Genomic DNA, 25,170 nt, shown 5'->3' on the forward strand with positions numbered 1-25,170 from the left:
AAAGTATTAACTGCTATTAATAATTCCCACTTATGTACTACAATTTTAAAACATATTTGACTTCATAAATGTAAGCCATAATGACGCCTTATCCTCCCACACGCACACTCAACCTAGAAAGTGCTCCTTTATATATTTCATGTACAATTTCTCTTTCTCAGCAATGCCAAGATGCAGCCGGTGACAGGACCACTGCAGTCTTTTCCACCTGTTCGGGTCCAGAGCTTTAATGATATGCCAACACTTATCACTTATCAGTTATCTCTTCCATCTTGCAATATGCGATGTGGCTTGAAGCCATTTTTGAGTGCTAGTGCACCTCTGTCACCCCTGTGATCATCTAAGAGGCTAGACGTAAATTCTTGATATGAGTAAATGCACTTATTTGGCTTAAATCTGCTGCAACTTTCATAAAATTGGGGAAAATGGATTAATGTAGGTGTGTTTTGTTGTTGTTTTTTCTCTATCCATTATTACACCACTGCAATTCTCCAGCGGGGTGCCATTAAACTGTAATTAAGTAATTAAAGAATGACTTCAGCTAAAAACAAATGAAAACAGTGTGGAAAGCGTGATGGGGAAAGGAAATGGCGTTTATGTTGATTTCATGTATTAATTTGAGGAAGGTTGTGCTCATTGGTCCACACTGATCACTTTACTGGTTCTCTTCTATCCAGAACAACTTGTGCTTTTCTTTCTTATCAATACATCAACTTTCCATGTTAGCCAAGTGTTATTTTTTGTAATCATTTCTACGATTCACCTTCTTTTAATCAAAGTCAACTGCACGTAGGTTTAATTGGTAGTGGAGAAATGGCTCAGTTGATGACTAAATGTCTCTTGAACTTGACGTAAACAGTTTTGAAATCCATGTCCATCTCTCTTGAACAGGAATGGGAAGTACATGTGCAATATGGATTTTTTTTTAATTTATTTTTTTTACTGCAGCTGTTACTTCCTTATAATTTACAAGTCATCTTTTCACATAATGCACAACAAGAGAGTGCAGCTGCCAGAGTAATATATTTGGCTGAGGCCTGGCTTGTTGGGTTGAAAAATACAGACAGCACTTTTTTAGCTTCTGGCGATGGAGCGAGGAGGGGGAAGTGTCATCCTGTCTCTTTAGCGGTTTCTTCCATATCACTTTCTCAAACCACGGCTACCCTAATGCTAAAGCAGGTGATGGTAACATCTTTTTGTGTGGCACCTGAAAAGATGCACCATCCACTCTCTATTCCAAACAATGAGTTTGCACAGCTACAGGTTGGTGCCTTGGAGGCAAAGCAGTTAGTAATGAAGCCACTTTTAAAATAGTCAACTGCGTCAAAACGTATTGTGATACTTTGTCTGCAGGTAGGCATCTTTATCGACAGAAGCGCCAAGATTTTTCACTAACGAAGTTAATGAAGCTCCTGTTCTATTTTGGTGCAGATGCTTAATTAATGTGATTAGCAGCACCTGTGTTTACCTACTATTTCCTGTCCACATGGCAAATTTTTGCTGAGTAGTAAAGGCACTGAATTTCTGGCATATTGTTAATTATTTCTGAAAAACTAATATAAAATTATTAAACCATCTGTTGAGACTATATCTATTTTTCCTTATAAAATAGGCTAACCCCATTAGCTGACAGTGGTGCAGCTCTAGCTGACAAGTGGTGCATCTCCAAAGTGTTTTGGGTGAAAGTCACATGGAATGGCGAAGGTGAGACTACCCTCTAAAACCCAACGCCCATCATCGGTTTATTCTTTTTCCTCCTAGCTTGTCCAAGGCACAACTGCTGTGATGAATAGCGTAATGCTGCTCAGTCTAATCGAAACCCCAGTGTCTCAAATGGAGAAAGGATGTTTTTTCTATTTTTTTTATCCGAGAGGCCTTACTTGAGCCTCAATCCTTTCTTTCACAGACATGTATCCTTTTCTTTTGCTACTCCTTCCACATCCTCTGTCTCCTTGATGTTTGACTGGTGCTATGCTGTTTTCTCTTGCTGACTGTCTCCCCTGCCGTGGAAATGTGGATCGTTTCCCAGAAATCCTTTTAAATGGAACCGATTTTTATAAGAAAGGGATTTGCATTTAAAGCAACCTCCCCCCTCTCTGAAAGCCTGTAGCCCATCATCCTCAGTACCTCAATCCGATGATTAGCTTCCTCAAGAGTTAAACAGGCATCTGAGTGCCACAAGTACTCTCAGTCCGTGTCTCTCTCGTTCCCTTTCTCCCCTCCTCCTCTTCAGAGAGGGATACATATGGCAGCTGGGAGTTGCAGGTGGATGATAGTTTAGCTTGGTGAGAGGATACACCCCCAGCCCATACATCCATGTCAGGCATTCACTTTGGAGAGCCAGTCTGTCCTCCACCCACACGCTACTCTGAGAGTGGGACACAATGGGGACAGGCTGCAGCGGAGAGGGAATGAGGCCACAGCCTATCAGCCATAAGCACCAAGGAGAATGGCACTTTTAGAGGGATGGGGGTTCTCTTTGAAGTGAGTCAAGGAGAGATGGGCAGACCGGCATGAGTCAACGAAATGGAAAGAGCAAGTGCAGTGAGGGCAAGGAGGGTGCAAGTATGTGCACGTCTGCACAGCATATAATGAGCAAAGTTAGGTATACTGCCTATTTGCATTCTTTAATCACACACCTAGGGCCAGATATGAGAGATATATGCAATGGGCTAAATATGTGATTATAATAAAGGGATTAAGAAGGCCTTTAATTAGAAGACAACAACAGAGAAGGAGCTATTTATCTCGGGTCCATCTTTCTCATTTATCTTGCACACTAATCACAGTTCTCATTTGAGGCACACCGAGTATTGTGTTGGAAATAAATCCTTTGTGAAACGTTTCTTCATGCCATTGTTGCACGATACCTTATGATGTTTTTGTCGCTACATTCGAAAATAGAATGAAGTCTTAACGGGGAAGAAGCAACATGAGGCCAGCGAGACATCTGAGGCTGGATGTGCAAGAATTGATTAAAAAAGGCAACCTTGATTTAACAACAAAAAGAAATTCTCTGCTTGAAGCACGCTCCATCAGTAGACTTGATTCGATTCGTGTCTGGGATATTTTTCCTCACTGCGTCAGAGGTTGACCTACATCTTCCGTTTGGCCGTTTTGAGTTAAAATGCAACTCATTTGGTTCGACATCAACCTGGAGAGCACGTGCATATTTGATCCTACCTTCATGCATATGTACACATCTTGAGCGTGTCTCCCAGGTACTGCTTTCATATACCACTCTGAACCAAGTGGGCTCTGCTATATACGGCATAACATAGAAGCACTGCCGTGTAGCTGCCCTCCTACAGTTCTCACACAGCTTAAAGCTTTAAGAGAATGTCATGCTCCAAAATAGAGAGGGTCAAAAAGCATTAAACACCTTTCTTTTTTTTTGCAGCGTGGTATCTTAGTATCTAAATTTCTGTGGATTTGCCACACATGAAAAAGTTCTTTACCTTCTTGTCTTCCTTCATATCCACAAATAGCTGCTCAATCCCATCCAATCATTGCGCTGTTAAACTTTGTCCTTTTTTCTGTCATTGGACAAAAGCGTGGTTTAGCAATTCAAACAGTTTGCAAACTACTGAATCCGCCTCCTAATGAAACCATAATGTAGCTGGCTGAGGAGGCAAAATAATGCTCTTTGTACTCGAGCAAATAGCTCCACATCCGAAGATGAGTTTATCTTTATTCCAGATATATCGGTCACCGCCACACAAGCAGCCAATTGCAGCCTCGTAGCGGCAATTCGTGGCTCAATGGAAGAGAATTAACTCTCAGTTGGGTCTGTTGTTGGTTGAATGTGGGAAAAGTGTGATGTGTCAGAATAAAAGGGAAAATTCTCGCCGAGAGTCTGTTCTCTTGTATCTTTACTTAGATGTGTCAATCCTTAGATGGTTTATTTAGCTGGAGTCTGCACTGTTAGCTTCAAGCTGTCCACCTCCCACAGCAGATTAGTCACTGGGAGCTGTGAGAGTGAGTGTGTGTGTGTGTGTGTGTGTGCATGCATTTTCTTCTGCAATTTCTTCCCCCCAAAAATGAATTGGAGATTCTGCTTTAGTCGAGGCTTTGATAAAAACTCAGTTGTAAGTACAGCAGCAGACATTTTTGGGGCTCGTAGCAAGGTCGTTAGATGCATCACAGCAGTCGATGGCTCTATGTGGGTTTTTAATCTTTTCATCTAGAAAGATTTGAAATAATATAGGTCACCTGTTATATATTATTTTATAAAAGTAAAGATTTGCATGTCTTTTCTCTCCTTTATATATATTTTGCAGCTTCCAAAGCTGTAGTGCATCAATCTTTGTGAATGAAATAGTTTGGGTGTTTTTTTGTTTTTTTTTTTTTTTGTAGTCACGACTAAATGGCACAAAGCTCCAATCATGCTAATAATTAATCTATAGTTATCTAGCTTGCAAACTAGCTTGTCTAATTATTAAAAGACTAAGCCAGCACGGGGGTGGAAGAGTATCCTGCTGGTTAGGAAGATCATCCCAGATTTCGGCGCTGTGTGACTCCAAAGTATCCACTCTGCGGGGGTGCCAGCCTGTTACTGACCCAGACATCAGCCTTCCTGACAGGAGAACAAAAGTATGAATATCCTCTTAAGACACCGAGAAAGTGTTTGAAAACAAGAATGCAATTTGCACCTTCCCCTTTTGCTTTTGTCAGCTCTGGACTTTCAGTTTACGTTCTTCAAACTTTTAAGATGCTGACCTAAATTGAGGCTTGCGGGCATTTGAGAGCAGTGTTGACCACAGCGTAATGGTGTATGGTGGGTCAGTTATAGGGCAATGAAGTGTCTTTATAAACTGGTCACACCTGAATTTGGTCTATGAATATCTTCTGCTCTGGTTAAATAAGCAAATTAATTGCGTGCTGTAGGCCAAATGTTTATGCATGTTTGTAGAGGTATTTTCCTTCTTTGCTGTGATCAGTGTTGGAGTCGTTACTCAAAACGGCAATTATTACACATATTTCACTGAACACTTTTAAGAAAAGTAATGCAGTATGTTACCTAATTACCCCTGGGAAAAATTAATTTGTTATACTATTCGTTACATTACCTACTCGTTACGCTGTAAAATAGCTGAAACACACCGTCTCATAATCACCGTTTAACAATATAAACCTCAGGCTACAACCCCACACACCAACACAAATCCCTAATGAGGACACACATCTCTAAGTTCTTTCTCTTAGTAGAATACAAAGCTGACAACACAACCAAGGGTGGTTACAACCTGACTGCTCATCTGTTTGTTACCTGTTGAAATTCTGTATCTCAAAAGACAGAACTTCAGTGCTGATCCCAGCAGGCAGCATTCACTCAGCTTTCACTGTGGGTTCTTGACTATCTAATCCACACTCTAGATTGCATTGCTATTTTCCTCCTCTGACACTCGAACTGAAATCAGCTGATTGTAGTGCAAATGCAAGACCCGGGATCAATAGGCAGGCAGACTAACAACTCCAAAGAATTGGACTACTTGGAAACAGTTTTCTTCAAGAACCGGTTCTCGATTCCCATCTCTCATCCAGGGTGATTTTTTTTCTGATGTATAACAAACTGAAAATTTGTGACATTTGTCTTTTTGCAGTCAAACGTGCAATTGTGGCAGTTTCTTCTACCAACTCTATCACAGGATTCAAGACCATTTTATACCCAAAGTCAATGTTAGATTGATGTTGTGGATAGACGTGATTTTTGCACGATTTTTTTTAATCTGCTGCTTTGTGCCGCTGCTGCAGCAGCTGGGTTGGAGACACATGTATGATGGTGTCAGTCATAGTGATATGTCAGCAGAGAAGCTCAAAGATTTACAGATTACACCGAGGGAGATATTGCGACAGTTTGAAAAGATTCAACTTTGTGGAAAAAACTTTGAAAAAACACTGTAAACATCATATTTAAATGGATGATTTTTCATTTAGGCAGTTTCTATATATCTCTGTACTCCAGCAAATATCAGCCTTTGTATCAAAGAAAAACTTTTTATCTAAGGCACAGCTGTGCAGGCTTCCATAACAGAAAATGGTATTGTAAAAGTCTCAAGCACTAAAATGCACCATCTAGTAAATGTCTGTTTTGTAAGATGCTTTGCTTTCAAAATCCTTGATAATGAGTGATAGTCTTTCAAGATCAGAAGCTTGAACTGAAAGATTAAAAGGTGTAGCACCCTCGCAAAAACATACCATGGAGTATTAGGGCCACCATTTGTGCAGTATTAGGGAACAAGTTTTGTTCATTTTGAAAAAGTTTCCAAGTGCAAATTTCAACAACAAAATACTATTTATAGAATAAAGAAAAAATTAAGTCAACTCCTTTAAGATGAATTTATGGCCCAGGTTAGCTAATTTGTTTGCTGTCCAGGGATAGCGGGTCTGTGTCCAGAGAGCCTTGTTGCTAGTTTGGGGCAGTGTACAAAGTATGTGGCCACTACTGCTTGTACTGTTGTTGGTCCTTCAACAAGCCAAAGAAATCAGCAAATATATAACATACTAGAAGCTGGAGCGAAACAAGTGGTAAAAAACAATGAAACATGTCCACTACAGTCCCCGTCTGTACTTTCCATGCTTTATTTTTATATTTGAAGTTGTTTTTTTTTTTTTCTTTTCATTGCTCTTCCATTCCCGGTGAACTCCGATGTCATTCGTTTCCCTATTCCGGATCACTTGTCAACCAGTCAGCATTTGACAAATGCATACTTCATCTGCTTTCAGCAATGCAAGGTTTTGGAGAACAGTACAGGAGCATGTAATGTGGCTCTAAAAGGAAGGCGTTACTTGTCCTATCATATTTGCATTTGGTGCCCGCTTACAAGTTAATTTGTTTCTTTAATTCAGTTAACTTTCAGTAACTATCCTGTGTAAATAATGTTACATTTTTTTTAAAAAATCAATACTTATAACCCTAATTTCAAGGAGCCTTCCTTCTCTTATCTCTGTGAGTAACAACAGGGAGCGTTCATAAAGAGAAACTAGATCAACATTTTGATGCATTTCTACATCAAAATGTAGGACCATGGCCACCTTTAATTGTCTTTTGAGATACAGAATTTAAGTTAAATTGCATAATATAGGCGATTTGAGGGAAAAGAGAATATGAGTATAAATAAGAGAAGACAAATGAAACGGGAGAATCAAGAAATCAGTCAGCTGACAGGATATACGTTGCAGGTATTTTTTCTGAATTGGATAGTTATTTGTCTCTTTTTTTAAGCAAAATTGTCCAACCATGGAGGACTTTGCTTTTTTTTTCTTTTCCCTATGATACTTTAAAAGCAAACAGATTAATTTTAAAGAGTGCATTAATCCATTAATCACCACTAGTGGTGGGGTTTCGTAATTATGGTCTCCAGATTTCAGTAACAATGATGCATGATCTGTTCTGCCTCGAAAGTCAACACAATCAGCCAGCACCAGTAATTTGTCTTCTTTGTATTTTGGGCCTCATCAAGTTATGTGTCTGTCTTTCTAATTTTATACGTTGTACAGTATCCGAAAGCAGAATGGCTTGTGGAATAGCAGAGGTTTTGAGAATTGCACTCTACCCTGCAAAATAAAAAAAAAAGTCTCATCAAGAAAATCTTTTTAAGTTTTCCTTTGTAATTCATTCTTTCTTTTATAGGATTCTGGATCAGGAGGCCACTAGGGAGCTGGTGCAGCCCGCAACAATGTTCTCAAAAAGCCTTTCAGTTTTTCTCAGACTTGGGTTATTTTTGAAGAAGACTTGAGAAACTGTTGCCCATAATTGGAAGTAGCAGGAGGTGAATTCTCACAGTGGCAGATCAATATGCCAAAGAATGTGAAATATGCAGCAAGGCAATTTAACCAATCATGCTTTATAGAAGTGAGTGCAGGGCCTTACGTGTTTAAAACCTGAAGTTTTTAAATGTGTCTGCTTGGAATTTAATTTGGAATGATTAACAATTTGGGCAGAAAGAAGGACGATCAATTCCTTTTGCCGCTTCTTGCCAATATTAGCCAGTTGCTTGTGTTTGCGGAAGTCCATTGGCAGGTATTTTATTATAGAAGTACTCATACAGTGGGGCAAAAAAGTATTTAGTCAGCCACCAATTGTGCAAGTTCCCCCACTTAAAATGATGACAGAGGTCAGTAATTTGCACCAGAGGTACACTTCAACTGTGAGAGACAGAATGTGAAAAAAAAATCCATGAATTCACATGGTAGGATTTGTAAAGAATTTATTCGTAAATTAGGGTGGAAAATAAGTATTTGGTCACCTCAAACAAGGAAAATCTCTGGCTCTCACAGACCTGTAACGTCTTCTGTAAGAAGCTTTTCTGTCCCCCACTCGTTACCTGTATGAATGGCACCTGTTTGAACTCATCATCTATATAAAAGACACCTGTCCACAGCCTCAAACAGTCAGACTCCAAACTCCGCCATGGCCAAGACCAAAGAGCTTTCGAAGGACACCAGGAAAAGTATTGTAGACCTGCACCAGACTGGGAAGAGTGAATCTACAATAGGCAAGCAGCTTGGTGTGAAAAAATCAACTGTGGGAGCAATCATCAGAAAATGGAAGACATACAAGACCACTGATAATCTCCCTCGATCTGGGGCTCCACGCAAGATCTCATCCCGTGGGGTCAAAATGATCATGAGAACGGTGAGCAAAGATCCCAGAACCACACGGGGGGACCTGGTGAATGACCTGCAGAGAGCTGGGACCAAAGTAACAAAGGTCACCATCAGTAACACACTACAACGGCAGGGAATCAAATCCCGCAGTGCCAGACGTGTTCCGCTGCTGAAGCCAGTGCATGTCCAGGCCCGTCTGAAGTTTGCCAGAGAGCACATGGATGATACAGCAGAGGATTGGGAGAATGTCATGTGGTCAGATGAAACCAAAGTAGAACTTTTTGATATAAACTCAACTCGTCGTGTTTGGAGGAAGAAGAATACTGAGTTGCATCCCAAGAACACCATACCTACTGTGAAGCATGGGGGTGGAAACATCATGCTACGGGGCTGTTTTTCTGCCAAGGGGACAGGACGACTGATCCGTGTTAAGGACAGAATGAATGGGGCCATGTATCGTGAGATTTTGAGCCAAAACCTCCTTCCATCAGTGAGAACTTTGAAGATGAAACGAGGCTGGGTCTTCCAACATGACAATGATCCAAAACACACCGCCCGGGCAACAAAGGAGTGGCTCCGTAAGAAGCATTTGAAAGTCCTGGAGTGGCCTAGCCAGTCTCCAGACCTCAACCCCATAGAAAATCTGTGGCGGGAGTTGAAAGTCCGTGTTGCTCGGCGACAGCCCCAAAACATCACTGCTCTCGAGAAGATCTGCATGGAGGAATGGGCCAAAATACCAGCTACTGTGTGTGCAAACCTGGTAAAGACCTATAGTAAACGTTTGACCTCTGTTATTGCCAACAAAGGTTATGTTACAAAGTATTGAGTTGTATTTTTGTTATTGACCAAATACTTATTTTCCACCCTGATTTACGAATAAATTCTTTACAAATCCTACCATGTGGATTCATGGATTTTTTTTCACATTCTGTCTCTCACAGTTGAAGTGTACCTCTGGTGCAAATTACTGACCTCTGTCATCATTTTAGGTGGGGGAACTTGCACAATCGGTGGCTGACTAAATACTTTTTTGCCCCACTGTAGATGTCAGATCTCCTTAAGTGATTTTTTTCTTCTAGTTTACCTGCTTTGGGAATATACCTCACAGCTATGTGTATTTTTGTGTGTTTGAGATAAAAAAGGACTGTTTGAGTCTGAGTTGCACAAGTGCTGTTCAGCAGTTGACATCACAGGTCAAGACTCATTATTCGTAGGTGGCAATGTAAAAAAGCCACGGAGGCAAGCTGATGTCTCATATCCTCTTAACCTTAACCTCTCATTTTATGCCGTGGCTAAAACTTTTTCATACAATTGAGATTAGAGGTAAATATCCGCTGCGCGCTGACATGACTTGAATAAGTTAACAGTTTTTCTTTTCACTTAAACGCAGTTAATTAAGAGTGAATTGCAGTGCATTACAGGTGCACCCTTTGAATTATTTTACCTTCTTATAAATCAATATTTGTTTTGTGTTTCAGAACCAACACTTTCTGGTGCGACATACAATAAAAGCTACTTTCCCTTATTCACAAAGGGTCACCACAGAGGGTAGCTCTGCATGTTTGAGTCTGTGTATTTTTATGCCAGATGCCCTTCCTGGCGCAATCTCAAAGGGATTCGTGTCTCCTCCTGGGATCAAACCAGGTATCTCTCGCTCGATAGGCGAATGTGTAAACCCTTTACGCTATAAACGTTTTACTTTAAAAGGTGAATTATCCAGGGATTAGGGCATACCAGTTTTAGTGTTGTAGTGAATTTATTAATAGCTAAGGAAGAGAGGGCGATCTTTCATACCGGTTCTCCAGCGTGAACTCGAAGATTCGCTGGGGAAATACACCTTCACTTGGAAATGATTAACATAATGATTCTGTCGAGCAAATCTCAGGTGACCGTGTAAGCCGGAGCCAAAACATTCAGAGGGCAGGTATTGTAGACCTGGTCTTAAATCCACAGAGCTTTGGGGTCAGTGGGTTTAATTCGGAGCACCATTGATCTCTCTCCCAGCTTCTTTTGGTTTCTGTCCAGATTGAAGCTTCCTCCTTAACTAGGTCACATCCTGTCCTGGGACAGAAACCAACCACAACACTTATTGATATGCGTCCCTGCGGGCAAAAAAGAGAAAAGGTGTCGAGCATTAACACCTTCCCCAGCTCTTTCATCTTACTGCTCCTGTGAGGCTTACTTATAGTACCTGGGCTCATCCACATGTGCCTCGAGGGGAGGGGGTCTTTGTTATACAGTAGGTGGGGAGTGAAACTGTATCCTGCCCGGCTGCTGTTCACGTGAATGATGTATGCATTGGCGGCACCAGACCAGGAGACAGGAAAAGGACAGGAACTACAGGAAGCTGGTGTCTAATCCCAGTAGACACAACTTTGTCAAAGACACACAAACACGCTTTATACACATACATTCATTTCATCACTCGCTAAGCATTCATTTTCACGTGCACTCGCCGTACAACAATAAACTGTTGAAATGTGACGGAAAATCCCCTCTTCCTTCTTTTCCGTGTCTTCATTTGCACTGTGAGATAAGCTTGGTGTACCAAAAATGATCATTCTTGCATACTGTCAGTAAAGCCTGGAACACAGTCACTTCTACCTCCTTAGCTTAGCTAATCATACAGACATGACAGCGCTATCAATATTCTCATCTAAAGCTGGCTTATTGGTTGGTAAGCTTCAGAATCTCTCTCTTTAACACCTTGCAGCCCATTACCCACGATCCTTCATTCCTCCCACTCAGCGCCGTGTTTGGCCAGCTGAGTAGAGGTGACAGAGGAGCTGGGCATTGTACTCCTCAGTCTCTGCATTTGTAACTTCACAATATGCGACACTTCTCATGTGACCAACCCAATGCAACAATCTCTGTGTCCCCAGAGAGCCTGTCTGAAAATGTGCACCATTATCGCATCTTTAAACAGTATTGCATCTCTGTCAGCCATTCTCTGTGGCGACTTTTTACTCTAAGCTGCTGCTGTGGACAATTGTAACCCATCACTCCAGCCTTAATTCCTGGCAGGAAAGCAAAACGCTGAATGTTTAAATGTGAAGCGTGTAGCTTTCAGATGGCTCCGGGGCAACAATCATGTCTGATTTCAGGATATTGGCTTTGTAAAATTACATGTGCCAGCAGTGTCCCCTGATAAACAGAAGATTCTCAGTTATAGCCAGAGGACAGAAAAACTCCTATCAGGAATCTACTTTGCTGCCACCGAGAAACAGAACGACCCTTCATATCAAACAAAGAAGACAGCAGATTATATTCCAAAACTATCAAATAAGTAGTATCCAAGTGCTTTCCTTTATTTAGCTGTTTATTAATTATTATATTTGTGTATTGATTAGAATACTTGGGAGGGAAGGAGACCTGAAAAATGGTATCATATGTTCAGTTGATGTGATATAAAAAGGATAATGTGTTCAAATAAATTGTCAAGATGACATCAAGATGTTAGCGTGTTAGCTGGACAGGCTAAATATTCAGAGCAAGTTGCTGTGGAATGGAAAATACATTGAGCCCATCCACTTTTTATACATTCCTGTGAATCCCAAATTTTCCCCTTCTCACATTCCTCTTTTTCATTATCCCTGCTCTTCTCCTTTGTTTCAATTTCGCCAGGTGTACAAGGGTAATTGGCTCTCTGTTTCTTTAATTAAAATGAGGTCTAATTGTAGCTGAAGCAGGGCAAATGTTCTTAGGCCTATAATTTCCCTATCATACTCCAGAGCCACAGAGAGAGTGGAAAATAGGCAGCAAACGGGCATGCAGGGAAGGAATGAACATACAAGTTAAGGATAGAGAATGAAGCAGTTGGGGTGGGGGGTCATTTATAATGGCTCCAGATCTTGAATATGAAGGCAGTTTGAAACCTGAACACGGCTCGATATAGAACATGGGGGTGAGGTGTTTTCTGTACATGCCCCAATTTAAAAAAATGAAGGGTCAGGTTTTACATTTCAAAAGAAAAGCATGTACAACACTCCCTGTTGTTGTCTTGCTTTGACATAGAACAGTTAAACCCATTTTCTTTTGTTTCCACAATATTTTTTTTTAACTTTTTGCCTTAACAATATTTAACATGTTGATACTGTGTTTTTTCTGTAATTGTTAGTCGAAGGCTAAGGCCTAATCATCTCGCCACCACCCGTATCAGTTTAGACTTCTCCGGTGTCTAGTATTGCGTACAGTTGTCCTGTAATTACTGTACAGTTGTTTGTTTTGGATGTTAAAATTCATCCAGATGACGAATTTTCATTGTTCCTACATTTTTCGAGCACTGGGGGCAATTTTCCGGCGGTGGGTGGTCGCCGCTGCTGAAAGAATGCAGGGGAAAAGCCAGCTTCCTCTAACAGGGCTTAAGACTGTATCTACTTCAGCGAAAGGCAAGGCCATGCAAGCACATAATAGGAGCGCTCACCATCTCATAGAAACACTCACGCTCACGCATCCTGTCTCATAAACCTTAATGATAGAGCAGTGATAAACAGTGATTACCATGCCTGGGGGGGTGGGGGTGGGGATTTCATCTCTACTCCTTCAGAAAAAAAAGAAAAGAAAAATAATTATAAACACAGAGGCAGGTGTGTATATGAAATGTGGAGATGTGGAAATATGTATAGCCTTTGTGGTAAGGGTGTTTTTTAGATTATGCTGGAGTGAACTCAGGGTAGACTAAATGTGGGGAAATCACCACTCTGAACTTTGTCATCCAATTATCCTCCTCATCCACCTCTTCCCTCTTTCCCCCCCCCCCCCCCCTCTCTGCTCTCTCCAGGCTTTCCTTTCTTTTCCTTTGTCACCTTAGATTGTTGTTAGAAAGCTGGTGGGCTTCTGTGGTTTTGAAGTGGAAATGGCTGAGAAGCACGGTTGTGTTTCTTCAGCTTTCAAAGAGTGTAAAATTGTGAGATTATAAAAAAGCGAAATGGGGTATGAGAAAGGAGGACTTAATGACAAAAGCGGACCCGTTATGCTCATTTACAGCTCGCTCTTTTCACTTTTGGGCTCTACTAGAATAGCTTTGACTTATTGACAGCCTCCTTTAATCCAACTTTTTTTCTGATTGGTTGCACCTTGCAAACAGAAGGTTTGAAGACCAGGTGGGTGGAGCCGAACCCAAACTCAGAGCTGTGTGTTTTGACCATATTAAGGATGTCCCCTCTCCATGACATTATACCGAGCCAAGATAAGGGGGAAAAAAGCTCAGGATTTACCTGAGCTTTAAGTTCAAAGGGATTATTTGCACATATGTTGAACTTACTATTTAAAACATTATAGTTCCATACTAAAGCCACGTCCCTTTTTCTTCTCAATATGATGCATGACCTGTTGCATATGCAGTGCTGATGACAAGTGATGCCATGTCCTTGCTTTTATATGCAGGTGGAAGGCAGTAAAAAAGATTTGACTAATTTGCGTGTACAGCAGGGAGAGTGCTGCGGCGAGAGTGGGATCGAGAAGAGTGAAAATTCTGTGTTTGAGTGTGTGTGTTGGCCACAGAGAAAATGTATTAAATTAGCTGGAGAGAGAATGTGAGCGGTGGTGGGCGTGATTGAGTGATCAGTGAAATCATTATGGGAAAAAACAAAGAAACATCCTGTTATGGATGAAACAGTTTATTTTTATTTCATAATAGTATTGTTATTGTGTTACTCATTTATTGTAAGTTGTGTTTGGTGTTGCGGATATGCGTGTTTAGAATAGGTTTATTTAAAGATAAATTATATAAGATTATTAGTTTAAAAATTGAGCACTGAGATTTAAGAACTTAATTACAGTATAGATAATGTATATAATTTGCTTGCTTTATGCATCCTCTCACAGAGTGACTGTGTCGTGTCTTCAGCTCAAACTTCACTGGGTGTTTTAGCCCTTAACCATGAGTAAACAGAGGTTGTGGCTAAATCACTGCCCACCAGCTCCAGGCTTCTAACCCCCCTCCTCCCTTTTATACCCGAGCCAACAAGAGGCTCTTTCTGCTGCTTCCCCAGTCCTGTGCACAGCTGTTTTCCTGCTTGTTCCCTGAAACTCCAACTGTAGTGTGCGACTGTGCTGGGAAACCTCTACACTCCACTTTTACAGGAAACAGCCATACTTAACACCTTTTCTCTCCACACTCCTGGATGAGGTTATGGTATTTTAGATTTGTCCTTTTTGTGAGACTCATCACAGCCGTTTTCCCATGGCCACAGTGGTATTTGACTTCTGGTGCCGTCTCCGCCGGTGTTGTTTGTGCAATTCTTCTCATTAGTCGTATTTCAGTCCTGCCCATTACCATTGTGTCTCACCTTTCAAGCTTCTTGTCCTCTCCCACTTTCAGGAGACTCTGGGGGTATTATTCTGTTTTGTAATTGGTAACATGTTGCGGTGCCCTCTTGCACATAGTGTACATCAGGTTTCTAGCCTTAATCACCCATGCCAGACTTTTCAGCTGTCTTTCACTCGTCTTTCCAGCATCACCAATCAAAATCATTCTTGTTTGCCATCCAGTCTCTTCCTGGATGTCACTGGTTACCAGAGTTTACTTGCTGAATGGGATGCCACAACTGCAGATACTCTATAGGGTAACAGTGACTTTCCACCTGGATCTGCTGTGTAGAGCAGCTTTGACGTATTGATAGCTCCCCTTTTAACTTTCTTCTGATTGGCTTCACCTGGCAAACAGAAGGTTTAAAAAGCAAGTGGGTGGTGCTTCTGTAACTAATCTCTACTCTGTGTGTCTCTCTGTGTCACTACAGAGTCAGAGAAAGAAGTAGGACTTCTCAGAGATAATTTTTTTCTTTTATAAAGATAACAATGCCGATCTGATTAACAGTCACTGCACTTATGCTTTCTCACACCCTGCTTATAACGCCCCTCCCCTGCCCAATGGCATCAGGCAAGGCAGACGAGTGGAGACTGTGTAGCTTCTCTGGCAGATCACCATATAGGTTAGTTGTATGATGATTCCTATTCTCTAGCACCAAACAGGTTGAACTTAAACACTGGTTGTTTAAAATTAAAGAAAAGATTTAGCACAACCTAGCATTTGGACACCAAGTGTTACTGAATAGCTGCAACCCCTTTATACAGTAAGGTATTCTAAATATTGCTCTCTTAATAATATAATCGCAATCACCGCCCAATTAAAGTGTTAAGGTCATCTATTCAACTGCTCGTTAATGCAAATATGTAATCATCCAGTCTAATGACTGCATATTTATGCATTTAGGTATGTAGACGTGGTCCAGAGAACCTGCTGAAGTTCAAACTGAGCATTTAAATTGGGAAAGAAGATGATTTAACTCACTTTGAATGTGGCCATGGTTTTTTGCTGCAAGATTCGCTGGTCTGCGTATTTTAGAAACTGCTGTTCTACTGGGATTTTCCTGCACATCTCTAGGGTTTACAGTGAACGGTCAGAAAAAGAAGAAAATATCCAGTGAGCAGCATTTCCCGTGGGTGAAAATGTTAGAGGTCAGAGGAGAATGGCCACGCTGCTTCCAGCTGATAGAAAGGCGACAGTAACTCAAATAATCACTCGGTACAACCAAGGAATACAGAAGAGCATCTCTGAAGGCATTGAACATGGAATCAGATGGGTACCATTCCTGTTAGCTAAGAGCAGAAAAGTGAGAATACATTTCACACAAACTCACCAGAGTTGAACAATGAAGACTGGAAAAACAATGCCCAATCTAATGAGTGTCCATTTCTGCTGCAATGATCAGACGCTAGGGTGTGGGGGATATTTTCTTAGCATACTTGGGGCACCTTAGTATCAGTTGGGTATTGTTCAAATCCCACAGCCAACCTGAGTGTTTATGACCACAGTGTACCATCTTCTGATGACTGCTTCGAGCAGGATAATGACAAAGCGCTCATCAAGGGCGATCGTGGCTCAAAGAGTTGGCAGTTCGTCTTGTAACCGGAAGGTTGCCGGTTCGAGCCCCGGCTCGGACAGTATCGGCCGTTGTGTCCTTGGGCAAGACACTTCACCTGCCGCCTACTGGTGATGGCCAGAGGGGCCGATGGCGCGATATGGCAGCCTCGTTTCTGTCAGTCTGCCCCAGGGCAGCTGTGGCTACAACTGTAGCTTGCCTCCACCAGTGTGTGAATTATATAACATATTATTATTATTATTATTATTATTATTATTATTATTATTATTATTATTATTAAAGCTTAAATCGTCTCAACACAGTCACCAGATCTCAATCCAGTAGAGCACCTGTGGGATCTGGTGGGACAGGAGATTTACATCGTGGATGTGCAGTCACCAAATCTCCAGCAACTGTGTGATTCTGTCATGAATCTGTGCCGCAGAAATTAATGGCAGTTGTCTGGATTTATAGGACATGAAGACTTGGTGAGCTAGAGTTGTAGCGCTTGACACAACAGGAGCCAGATTCAGCTTTACCTCAGAATCTTTTTGCACCTTCGTGTGTATTTCACTGGGATGTGGGCTGGTAAGTGGTAAATGCGATTGCCTCTCACTTCACACAGGATCACAGAGATTAGTAACTGTAGGCGTTGGAGTTATTTTTGTAAAATACTACAAGTGCTGGTGTTTTGCAAAATATATTCAAAGAGCACGAGGAGTCCATGACAGCCTTGATGTCCTCGTAATGTTCGGTGTTAAAGGTTTCCCCAAACACCCGCTTATCCTGTACACAATCTTTCACAGGCAACACAATATCTACAACATCCACAGAAAATGAAAGTAACTGAGAGAGCGATATTAGGATTACACTGTGAGGATGAATTTTCATAATTTTGGCAGCAATATTTATCACACTGACACTGCTAGTCATCAGTCTGGGGATGGTGGTGTGAGAAATGGTATTAGATGTAAGTATTTTTCTTTACTTAGGGCTTGAGTTAATGAGTGTTTTTATTATTGATTAGCCTCCTTCTTTTTTTTAAATAAATGCCTAGCACGGTTTTGTTTTGTTTTTTCTTTTCAGAGCCTAGTCAAATCTTCACATAGTTCTCACATTTTTGCTTAAACTTATCTGATGATAAGATTGCTGGCAATTCATCATAATTAACCACTGTGTTTTACAAGCTGACGGTTGTAGAGGAAAGAGAGAAATCATTTCTACTCTTGATGTTTTGTAGTGTGTTTTGTGTAGTTTAAAAGAAAATTCCTTTAATAAGCCTTTATTAAACTTCAATGGCTGAAGTCATTATTGAAGCAATAAAAGAAGCCCCATTGAAGAACTACGGGCTTTAGATAAATGCAGATGGAATCACAGAGTTTGTGTTTAATGCCGGATGCGTGATTGTATGACACACGTACGCAGCAGATGTTTTGAGAAACAAAGCAACATGTTGAAGCGAGTAGGCGGTGGAAACGCATCTTAAACAACTGAGAAAAGCAACACGTTGTCCTCATTGAGAATTCAGAGTAATTGTTTAGTTTCTGAATGAGCTGTTCAGCGGAGTTTGTCAGCTCGAGGTAAACGAACAGGCAGCAATGCGAGGCAAGATATTGATATGTTATTAAAATTAAAATTCTATTTGAAAGTATGGATTTCCGAGGAATTCGAGCACTGCTTTATTATTTATGTGAAGGATATTGATCTAATGGGAAAACGTTTGAGTGCAAAAATCGAAACGTGGGGGAAAAAATAAAGCACAAAAAGTGGAGATCTGGGGCAGATGAAGCGTTGTATTTGTCTGTGTGTGCAGAGGGTGTACTGCGGCGTTATGGCATGCTGACTTAACTGCCGAGCCTTATATTGGAAGCCTAATTCAACAAAGCACCTTACTAACCCCAATGATAAACCTCCTGCTGAAACCCCCATTTCCTCCAGCATCCATTTTCATGGAAGCGCTCCTTGGTTTGTAGCCACATTAAATCTGTTTATTCGTAAAACCAAACTGCGCAACCCTTTTGGGATGAGCTTCTGTGGGGAACAGGTAGGGCACTAAAAGCCACTCTGTGACAGAAACCGCATCCCATCAGTGTAAATATGACTCGGAGCCTGCTAATGCAGCTAAAGGGGGGAGGGGAAAAAAAAAAGATGTCCTCACATCAAAAGAAGTCCCTGCACCCAAACTAAACTGTGCTTCCAGTTGCACGCAGTTCAGGTCTCGGATTTTATTGGGTTACTGAATCATAGCAGAAGTCCTCAGATTGTTTGTGAGCTGGCAGCCTAACCCTCAAAAGATTACAAAAAATCAATTCTATTGTAATCACAGATTGTGACTGGAAGGGCTTAAATCTTGGTGTGCCTGTGCACACGCCTGTGCATGCGCGCGTGTGCGTATCTGTGTAAGTCTGTTCGATTCTGCTGTTCTACTTGTCCCTGCTCTCCCTGGACAGACTCCTTTTTTTTGAGCAGGTTCAGTTCGACCGCAGGCGTGGCGTGTCGCTGGGAACTGGGGGGAGATGGGGGGAATAAAAACAAACATGAGAGGAAAGACAATTTTAGAGTAGTGGGAATGTTTCTGTGGATGTAATTGACTGGTGAAACCTCATCTTCTATACTAATCCCAGCATAAGCCATAGCTGATACTTTGCAGAGCGCTTGGGACTCAAAATATGTTCTCTCTGTGATTTTTAGATTCGATTGTGTGTTTTCTGAATGTAAATGAGCCTTATACGTGTCGTTTTTACATTTCCTGCTGTGAGTGGTGATATATTTTTTTTATCTCTTCTGCAGAGGTCCTGATGAACACTAAGACAGAGACTTCAGATCTCAAATGGACCGTCTTCTCCCATGCCAAGCCACAGGTATGTAACCTCAGCTTCACTGTGTTATCTGTATTCCTGCCACAGAGCCTAGTGGTGACTGGGGATTTTTGGCCTCCAGCTGTTCCTTTGTTACTTTGGCTATAAAAGATTTCCTTATATGGCAGGTAACTGACAGAGTAAAAGAAACACCAGAGTGAATGTGGGATTTAAAGTGTATTGAAAGCAGATGCTTTGATAGATCTCATCAATCTTGGAGTCGAAGTCACAGGCTGCTCGCAATTTTTGGTCCTGCAGCCAGAAAAAGACATATTTGTAATTTGATCAGCTGAGTAGTGGTTGCTAAGGTATTTCTGCCAGCAGCGTCTGTGACCAGAACTGCTCAACTTGCCGATTGCCTTGGAAGGAAAATGGTCCCAGTGATGGCGGTAGGAGGATTTCTGGTGCTGGACTGAAATACTCAACAAATGTGTCTGTGCTTTTGATTAAGATGCAAGGCTGAAGCAGGCAGACTGTCTCTAAATAGCCTGCACAGCATTTATCATTTGAAGCAGTTTATCAAAAGCGCTGTGTTGTCAGAAGAGTGGCCGGGCTTGTGTTTTTAAGCATTACCTTGGCACAAAAGAGTATAAAACCGTGATTTAGTCAATGATGACAAGCAGCGGTGGGGAGATGCCACGAGCTGTCTGCTTCAAAAGTGCAGACATAAAAGGGATACTGTATTATTCTTTATTTTTAGGATTAAAGGATTATGATACCCTTGTAGGAGATATTTGTGGCAACTTAAAACCCAGTCAGATAAAAATTTCTGGCTTCTCAATTTCAAAAATACTTGAATGTCACTGTTGCATTAATAATTCATGAGGAAGCCAAATAAAGCTAATATTCATATTAAACCTTTTGGTGTAATGATGCGAGTGTGACAATTGTTTTAATGAAACTGGGATGTGCTTCCGACTAAATCTGTCACAGTTAGACCCTGTTGCATATTAACACACATCTATGGGCCTCCATCACACAGACGCGCACATTTGAAGGTAGTGCCATTGCGCTCTTTGTGCAGAGATCATGGCTCCCAGTTTTTGAACTTTTTGATTAGTTGTGCATCCATTTAAAACTTGACTGTCCTGAAACGACTCACAATCTTATTCATGAATCACTTGCTCTTTCTCACATATTAAGTGTACGCAAAGCTTTATTTTTATACTACATTTCATTCCAAGCAGGAGCACAATGCACTGCACAAAGCACAAGCTCCTTCAGAGTGTGTATCACCAAACTATAAAGATGCTGTAAAACGAAAATGTACGTAAGAACGATGAAAACCAAAAGTCAGTACAAGGAGTAAGGTGAAAAAAGTGAAGTAATAATTATGATCGTTTGTTGTCCAGTTAGAGTAATAAAATCCTTCAAGGTGAAGTCCACAAACAGTCAGAAATAAAGTAAAATGTTAAAGCCAAACAGCATGGATAAGCAGGACAGGTTTTAGTTTAGGTTTAACATTGATGATTTATTAGGTTTTTACAGTCTGCATTAGCCAGCATCAGATGCATTCAGTGGCCAATTCATTAGTTACCAGGTTGGACCCCTTACACCTTCGTGACTGACTTGAACGCGTGGCATAGATGCAGAGTGGCACAGATTTGTTGAACAGCAGTTTCTAAAATACTCAGACCAGCCCATCTGGCAGCAACAACCTTACCACATTCAAAGTCACTTACATCACCTTCTGCTCACTTTGAACTTCAGCAGGTTCTCTGGACCACGTCTACATACCTAAATGCATAAAGATGCCATCATTACACTGGATGATTACATATTTGCATTAACGAGCAGTTGAATAGAGGTGTGGGAAAAATCCAATCCATCTGACAAGAACAGCCATGCAACATTCAAAGTCACTCGAATCACTTTTCTTCCTCATTCTGATGCTTGTTTTGAACTCCAGCAGGTTGTCTTGCCTATGTCTAGATGCTTAAATACAGACATTTAATTGGCTGACTAGATACCTCATGAAGACATGTGCCTAATGAAATTGCCAGTGTTTGTATATGTATAGTATTCATCTAAGTTGGATTGGCCATGTGTGCTACCTACTGACTGCGACTCCACCAGAGGTTTACCTGGATCATTCTCATAGGTGCAGTTAGACATGAACACACACTTTATGCTAAATAGCTGGCAAATCAAAGAACATTTATTGTCCAATCTGACTGCGTTAGACATTTGCTCTCTACGTGTCTAGTAAAGTTCAGTTCATGCGTGAAAATGGCTCTAAACAACAAGGCAAAATCAATGATTGTAAAAGATTTGTTGAAATGTCATCAGTGCCGGATGTATGTCGTAAATGTCATCCACTGTGATGTTGAGACTTCAGTACTATTAAATACAGAAGGTGTGACTTGCTGCCAAAGAAATGTAATTTTTTTTTTCAGGAGGTAATCTATATCTTGTAAAAAGTATTAGATTACTTTTTTAAAAGTAACACTATATGCTTTTTTTTAAAAGTCCCATTTATGTAACTGCACTTTGTCTGTGTACTTGTAGCTCATTCTCTCATTTGCCTTCAAGTCACACTTCTCTTTGAATGGTTTTTGTCAAATCCAGATGAGTCCTCACAGATTCGGTGCATCTTCATCACAGAAAACATTTTGTTCACAGACACATGTGCTGCCAAAGTCCACGGTATTTATTTTTTTTGGGATTAGAAGGGAAATTCTTCTTTCCAGCGTCTCAAACCTGGCTCTCGGTGCTCTGCTGCACTGTAATTCATTCACACCACAATTCTGCCTCATTCAACACATCATCTGAAAATGGATTTTTAAAGATTTACATATTTACATAACCGAATTTCTGAGCCTCAAGTTCAGCAAATCTGCTAAATTCTGCCCCGAGTATGTTAATTTCTTGCTTGTTTCCCGCTCTTGGGAACATAGTGATGGTGAACATTTTGCTGTTGACTCAGAAGTCAAACATTAAAGCATTTTTCTGTTGCATTTGGCTGCCCAACAAATGTAGATTTCTGTGCAGTTTTTTTTTACTTCACTCATATTTGCGATATCCCCTCTTTATTCTTGTGTTTTAGGCTATAAATGTGTTTGAAAGGTGAAAGCTTTGTCTGTCTCGATGCTGTTTGCAGAAGTGTGCTTTGTTTGACAAGTGAGACTTGTATTCCCACTGGCTGTGCTGGAGCTCAGTGGGAGGAATGATTTAACAACCCAGATTCAAATTCGGGCTGGATTAAAATCCACAGTGGGCCAGATCTGTCCCACGGGCCTCTGACAGGTGCAGAAGGCCAACAAAAGATTGTAACATTATTATGATGAATAGGATTTTTGATGTGACCAATTATATAAATATATAAATACCCCAGTGAAAGTCTTTATAGGTGAAGTAAATCTACTCTGTGCTCACAAGTTATCTGGGTCAATCTGACAGCCCTTTGTTCTCTCTGCTCTCAGTGGGAGGAAGTAAGCGGTTTAGATGAGGAGAACAACAGCGTAAGGATCAATCAGATTTGCCAAACGGACAGTTCGTCCAGCCACTGGCTGCGCAGTGGCTACATCCAGCGACGGGGAGCGTCTCAGGTGTACGTGGAACTGCGATTCACCATGATGGAGTGCTCTTCCAGGAGCACACACCACCGTAGCTGTAAGGAGACCTTCAACCTCTACTACTATGAGGCAGACTCCAACGAAGCCACTGCTACGAACCCACCCTGGATGGAGAACCCCTACATCAAGGTACCCATTACATTACATTATAAAAAATAATGCAGGTTTCTTTTCTGTTGGCTAGTCTGATAAATATTATAGGAGCTAATTCGTTGTTTAATTGTTTGAGAAAATCAATTGAATTGAATTCTTGTGGTATTGCCACTCGGCTTCTAAAACTGTTGTATTATTATGTCTTGCTCAGCAGGAACATTTTTATATTTGACAGCGTAATAAACTGCAGGGCTTATCTTGATTATCGATCAGTCTGCCTATTATTTCCACAATTAATCGATTGATTCCACTGTGGTGGCTCTAATTTGCTTTGCTTTACCCAAAAGTATAAACAAGTGATGTATATCAAGAAAAATAGGGTAAAAACTGCCTGAAATGGTCGTGTCTGAAATTGTACTCTTAAAAAAAAAAAAAGAAGAAGCAAATCAATGGGAAAAAAAAGTTCTGTCGCAATGAGGGAACTCGAAGCTCCAAATCTGAAGGTTGCCAAGCAGTGAGGACCTGAGAAAAATAAGTTATTGAATAGCTGTGTGTATTGCTACCAGTGAAAGTCTGTTGCATTGAATTTGATGACTCACAAATACCCTCATAAACTGGATAAAAAAAGCTGTGCATGATGTCCAAGTCATTGTTGGGAAAAAAAATTAAATGATGAAACCATTAACAATAAGTATTCTTGCCTTTCACTTTTGCCGAATTATTTATAATCTCACCATGTTCTTGTTTTCGCTGACAAACAACTGTTTTTGAAGCCTCATAAGGCGCATGTGTGTACAGCATGCAGTACTGTGAAAAAGTACCAACTCTCACTTCTTCTTTATATAGGATATATGAAGCATATAGGGTAAATGGTGTGGCGATTGACTGAAATGTCTGCAAACAAACATGGTATATAAACAGAGTTTGTCTGAATAGCTTGAAACTCAATATTTGGTGTGACCATCTTCATTCTTCAACACAGCCTGAACTCTCTTAGACAAGCTTGCCTGCAAGTTCTCTAAATGTCTGCAAGAATAGTTTTCCAGGCCTCTCGAAGGACATTCAAAACTCTTCTTCAGATGTTGGCTGCCTTTTTTTCCCCATTTTCTGTAAAAATGATCCAAAACTTGCTTCATTAGTGTTGAGATCGGTGCTCTGGTGAGACCAATCCATGACTGATAGTGTTCCACTGTGTGTGTGTGTGTTTTTCATTCAAGTATGATTTTACTGCATTGCCAGTGTTTTTGGAATCACTGTCGTGCTGAAAAATGAAGCCGATGCCAAGCAGATTATAGCTGCATTGTGCATCATAATCTGATGGTACTTTTCTGTGTTCATGATTCCATCAATTTTGACAAGATCTCCACTGGCAAACTATGACAGATCCTCCATCGTGTTTGACAGATGGCTGTCGACACTCAGTGCTGTAGCTCTCTCCTGAACTTCTCTGCACATATTGATAAAGGTTTAAACCAAAAATGTCAAAATCTCGATCCATCACTCTGTAAGTCCAGTTATTGTGTAATTTAGCATACCGCAACATTTTCTTGCCACTTCCGTTTCTTAAGAATGGCCTTTCTGATGAGGTTTCACTTGGCCAGATGCATCTGCCAGGTCCTGTGTCAGGTCTTTGCTGGACTTTTTGCTATTTCTTAAGGACATGAATATCATATAGTGCCCATCTGTTTGGTTTTTAGGTCTGCGACTTATTCTTGTGTCCTCCACATGCCATTTTTTCTCATTTGTCTTTTAGGACACACTGCACTCCAAGTTATGCCAAGTTTTTTGGTTTACAGCTCTTTGTGAATCACCTTGTTGGTGCAAAAATAATACTTTATGCCTGTTAAACTGTTATTTTTTTATTCCTTTGTTAGTGTGAAGTAGCTTTAAAACACTTATCTGAAAATGTCTAGGTATTAGGACTGGATTAAAATGAGTAAAAAAGCAGACATGTCCAAAGAAAAACTTTAAAAGACCTTCTTCAGACCACTTTAAAAAGTTACAAGAAAGTCTGGCTCCTTGGAAGCAGGCTCAAGTCTTTTGCACAGTACTGTACACGTTTGTGACGGATTTCTTTCCCCCTCAGTGTGCAGCTTTTCATACAGATTCAAAACAAGTTTGCAGAGACCAAGATTTGCTTTAAATGTCAGTTTCACAACATCGTCAATGTTC

The 25,170-nt window shown here is 40.8% G+C and overlaps 1 protein-coding gene across 1 annotated transcript in view; it reads left to right on the top strand.

Annotated features, from left to right (window-relative positions):
• The window catches only part of ephb4a (eph receptor B4a), a 41,252-nt gene that overhangs the window by 3,740 nt on the left and 12,342 nt on the right, over window positions 1-25,170 (top strand). The window contains exons 2-3 of the mRNA XM_082547810.1: window positions 19,263-19,333; window positions 22,753-23,034. Coding sequence (XP_082403936.1) covers window positions 19,263-19,333; window positions 22,753-23,034 — 353 coding nt within the window. The remainder of the gene's footprint in view (window positions 1-19,262; window positions 19,334-22,752; window positions 23,035-25,170) is intronic.

Source organism: Aulonocara stuartgranti (genome assembly GCF_965226115.1).
Source record: "Aulonocara stuartgranti genome assembly, chromosome: 10".
Classification (NCBI taxonomy): domain Eukaryota; kingdom Metazoa; phylum Chordata; class Actinopteri; order Cichliformes; family Cichlidae; genus Aulonocara; species Aulonocara stuartgranti.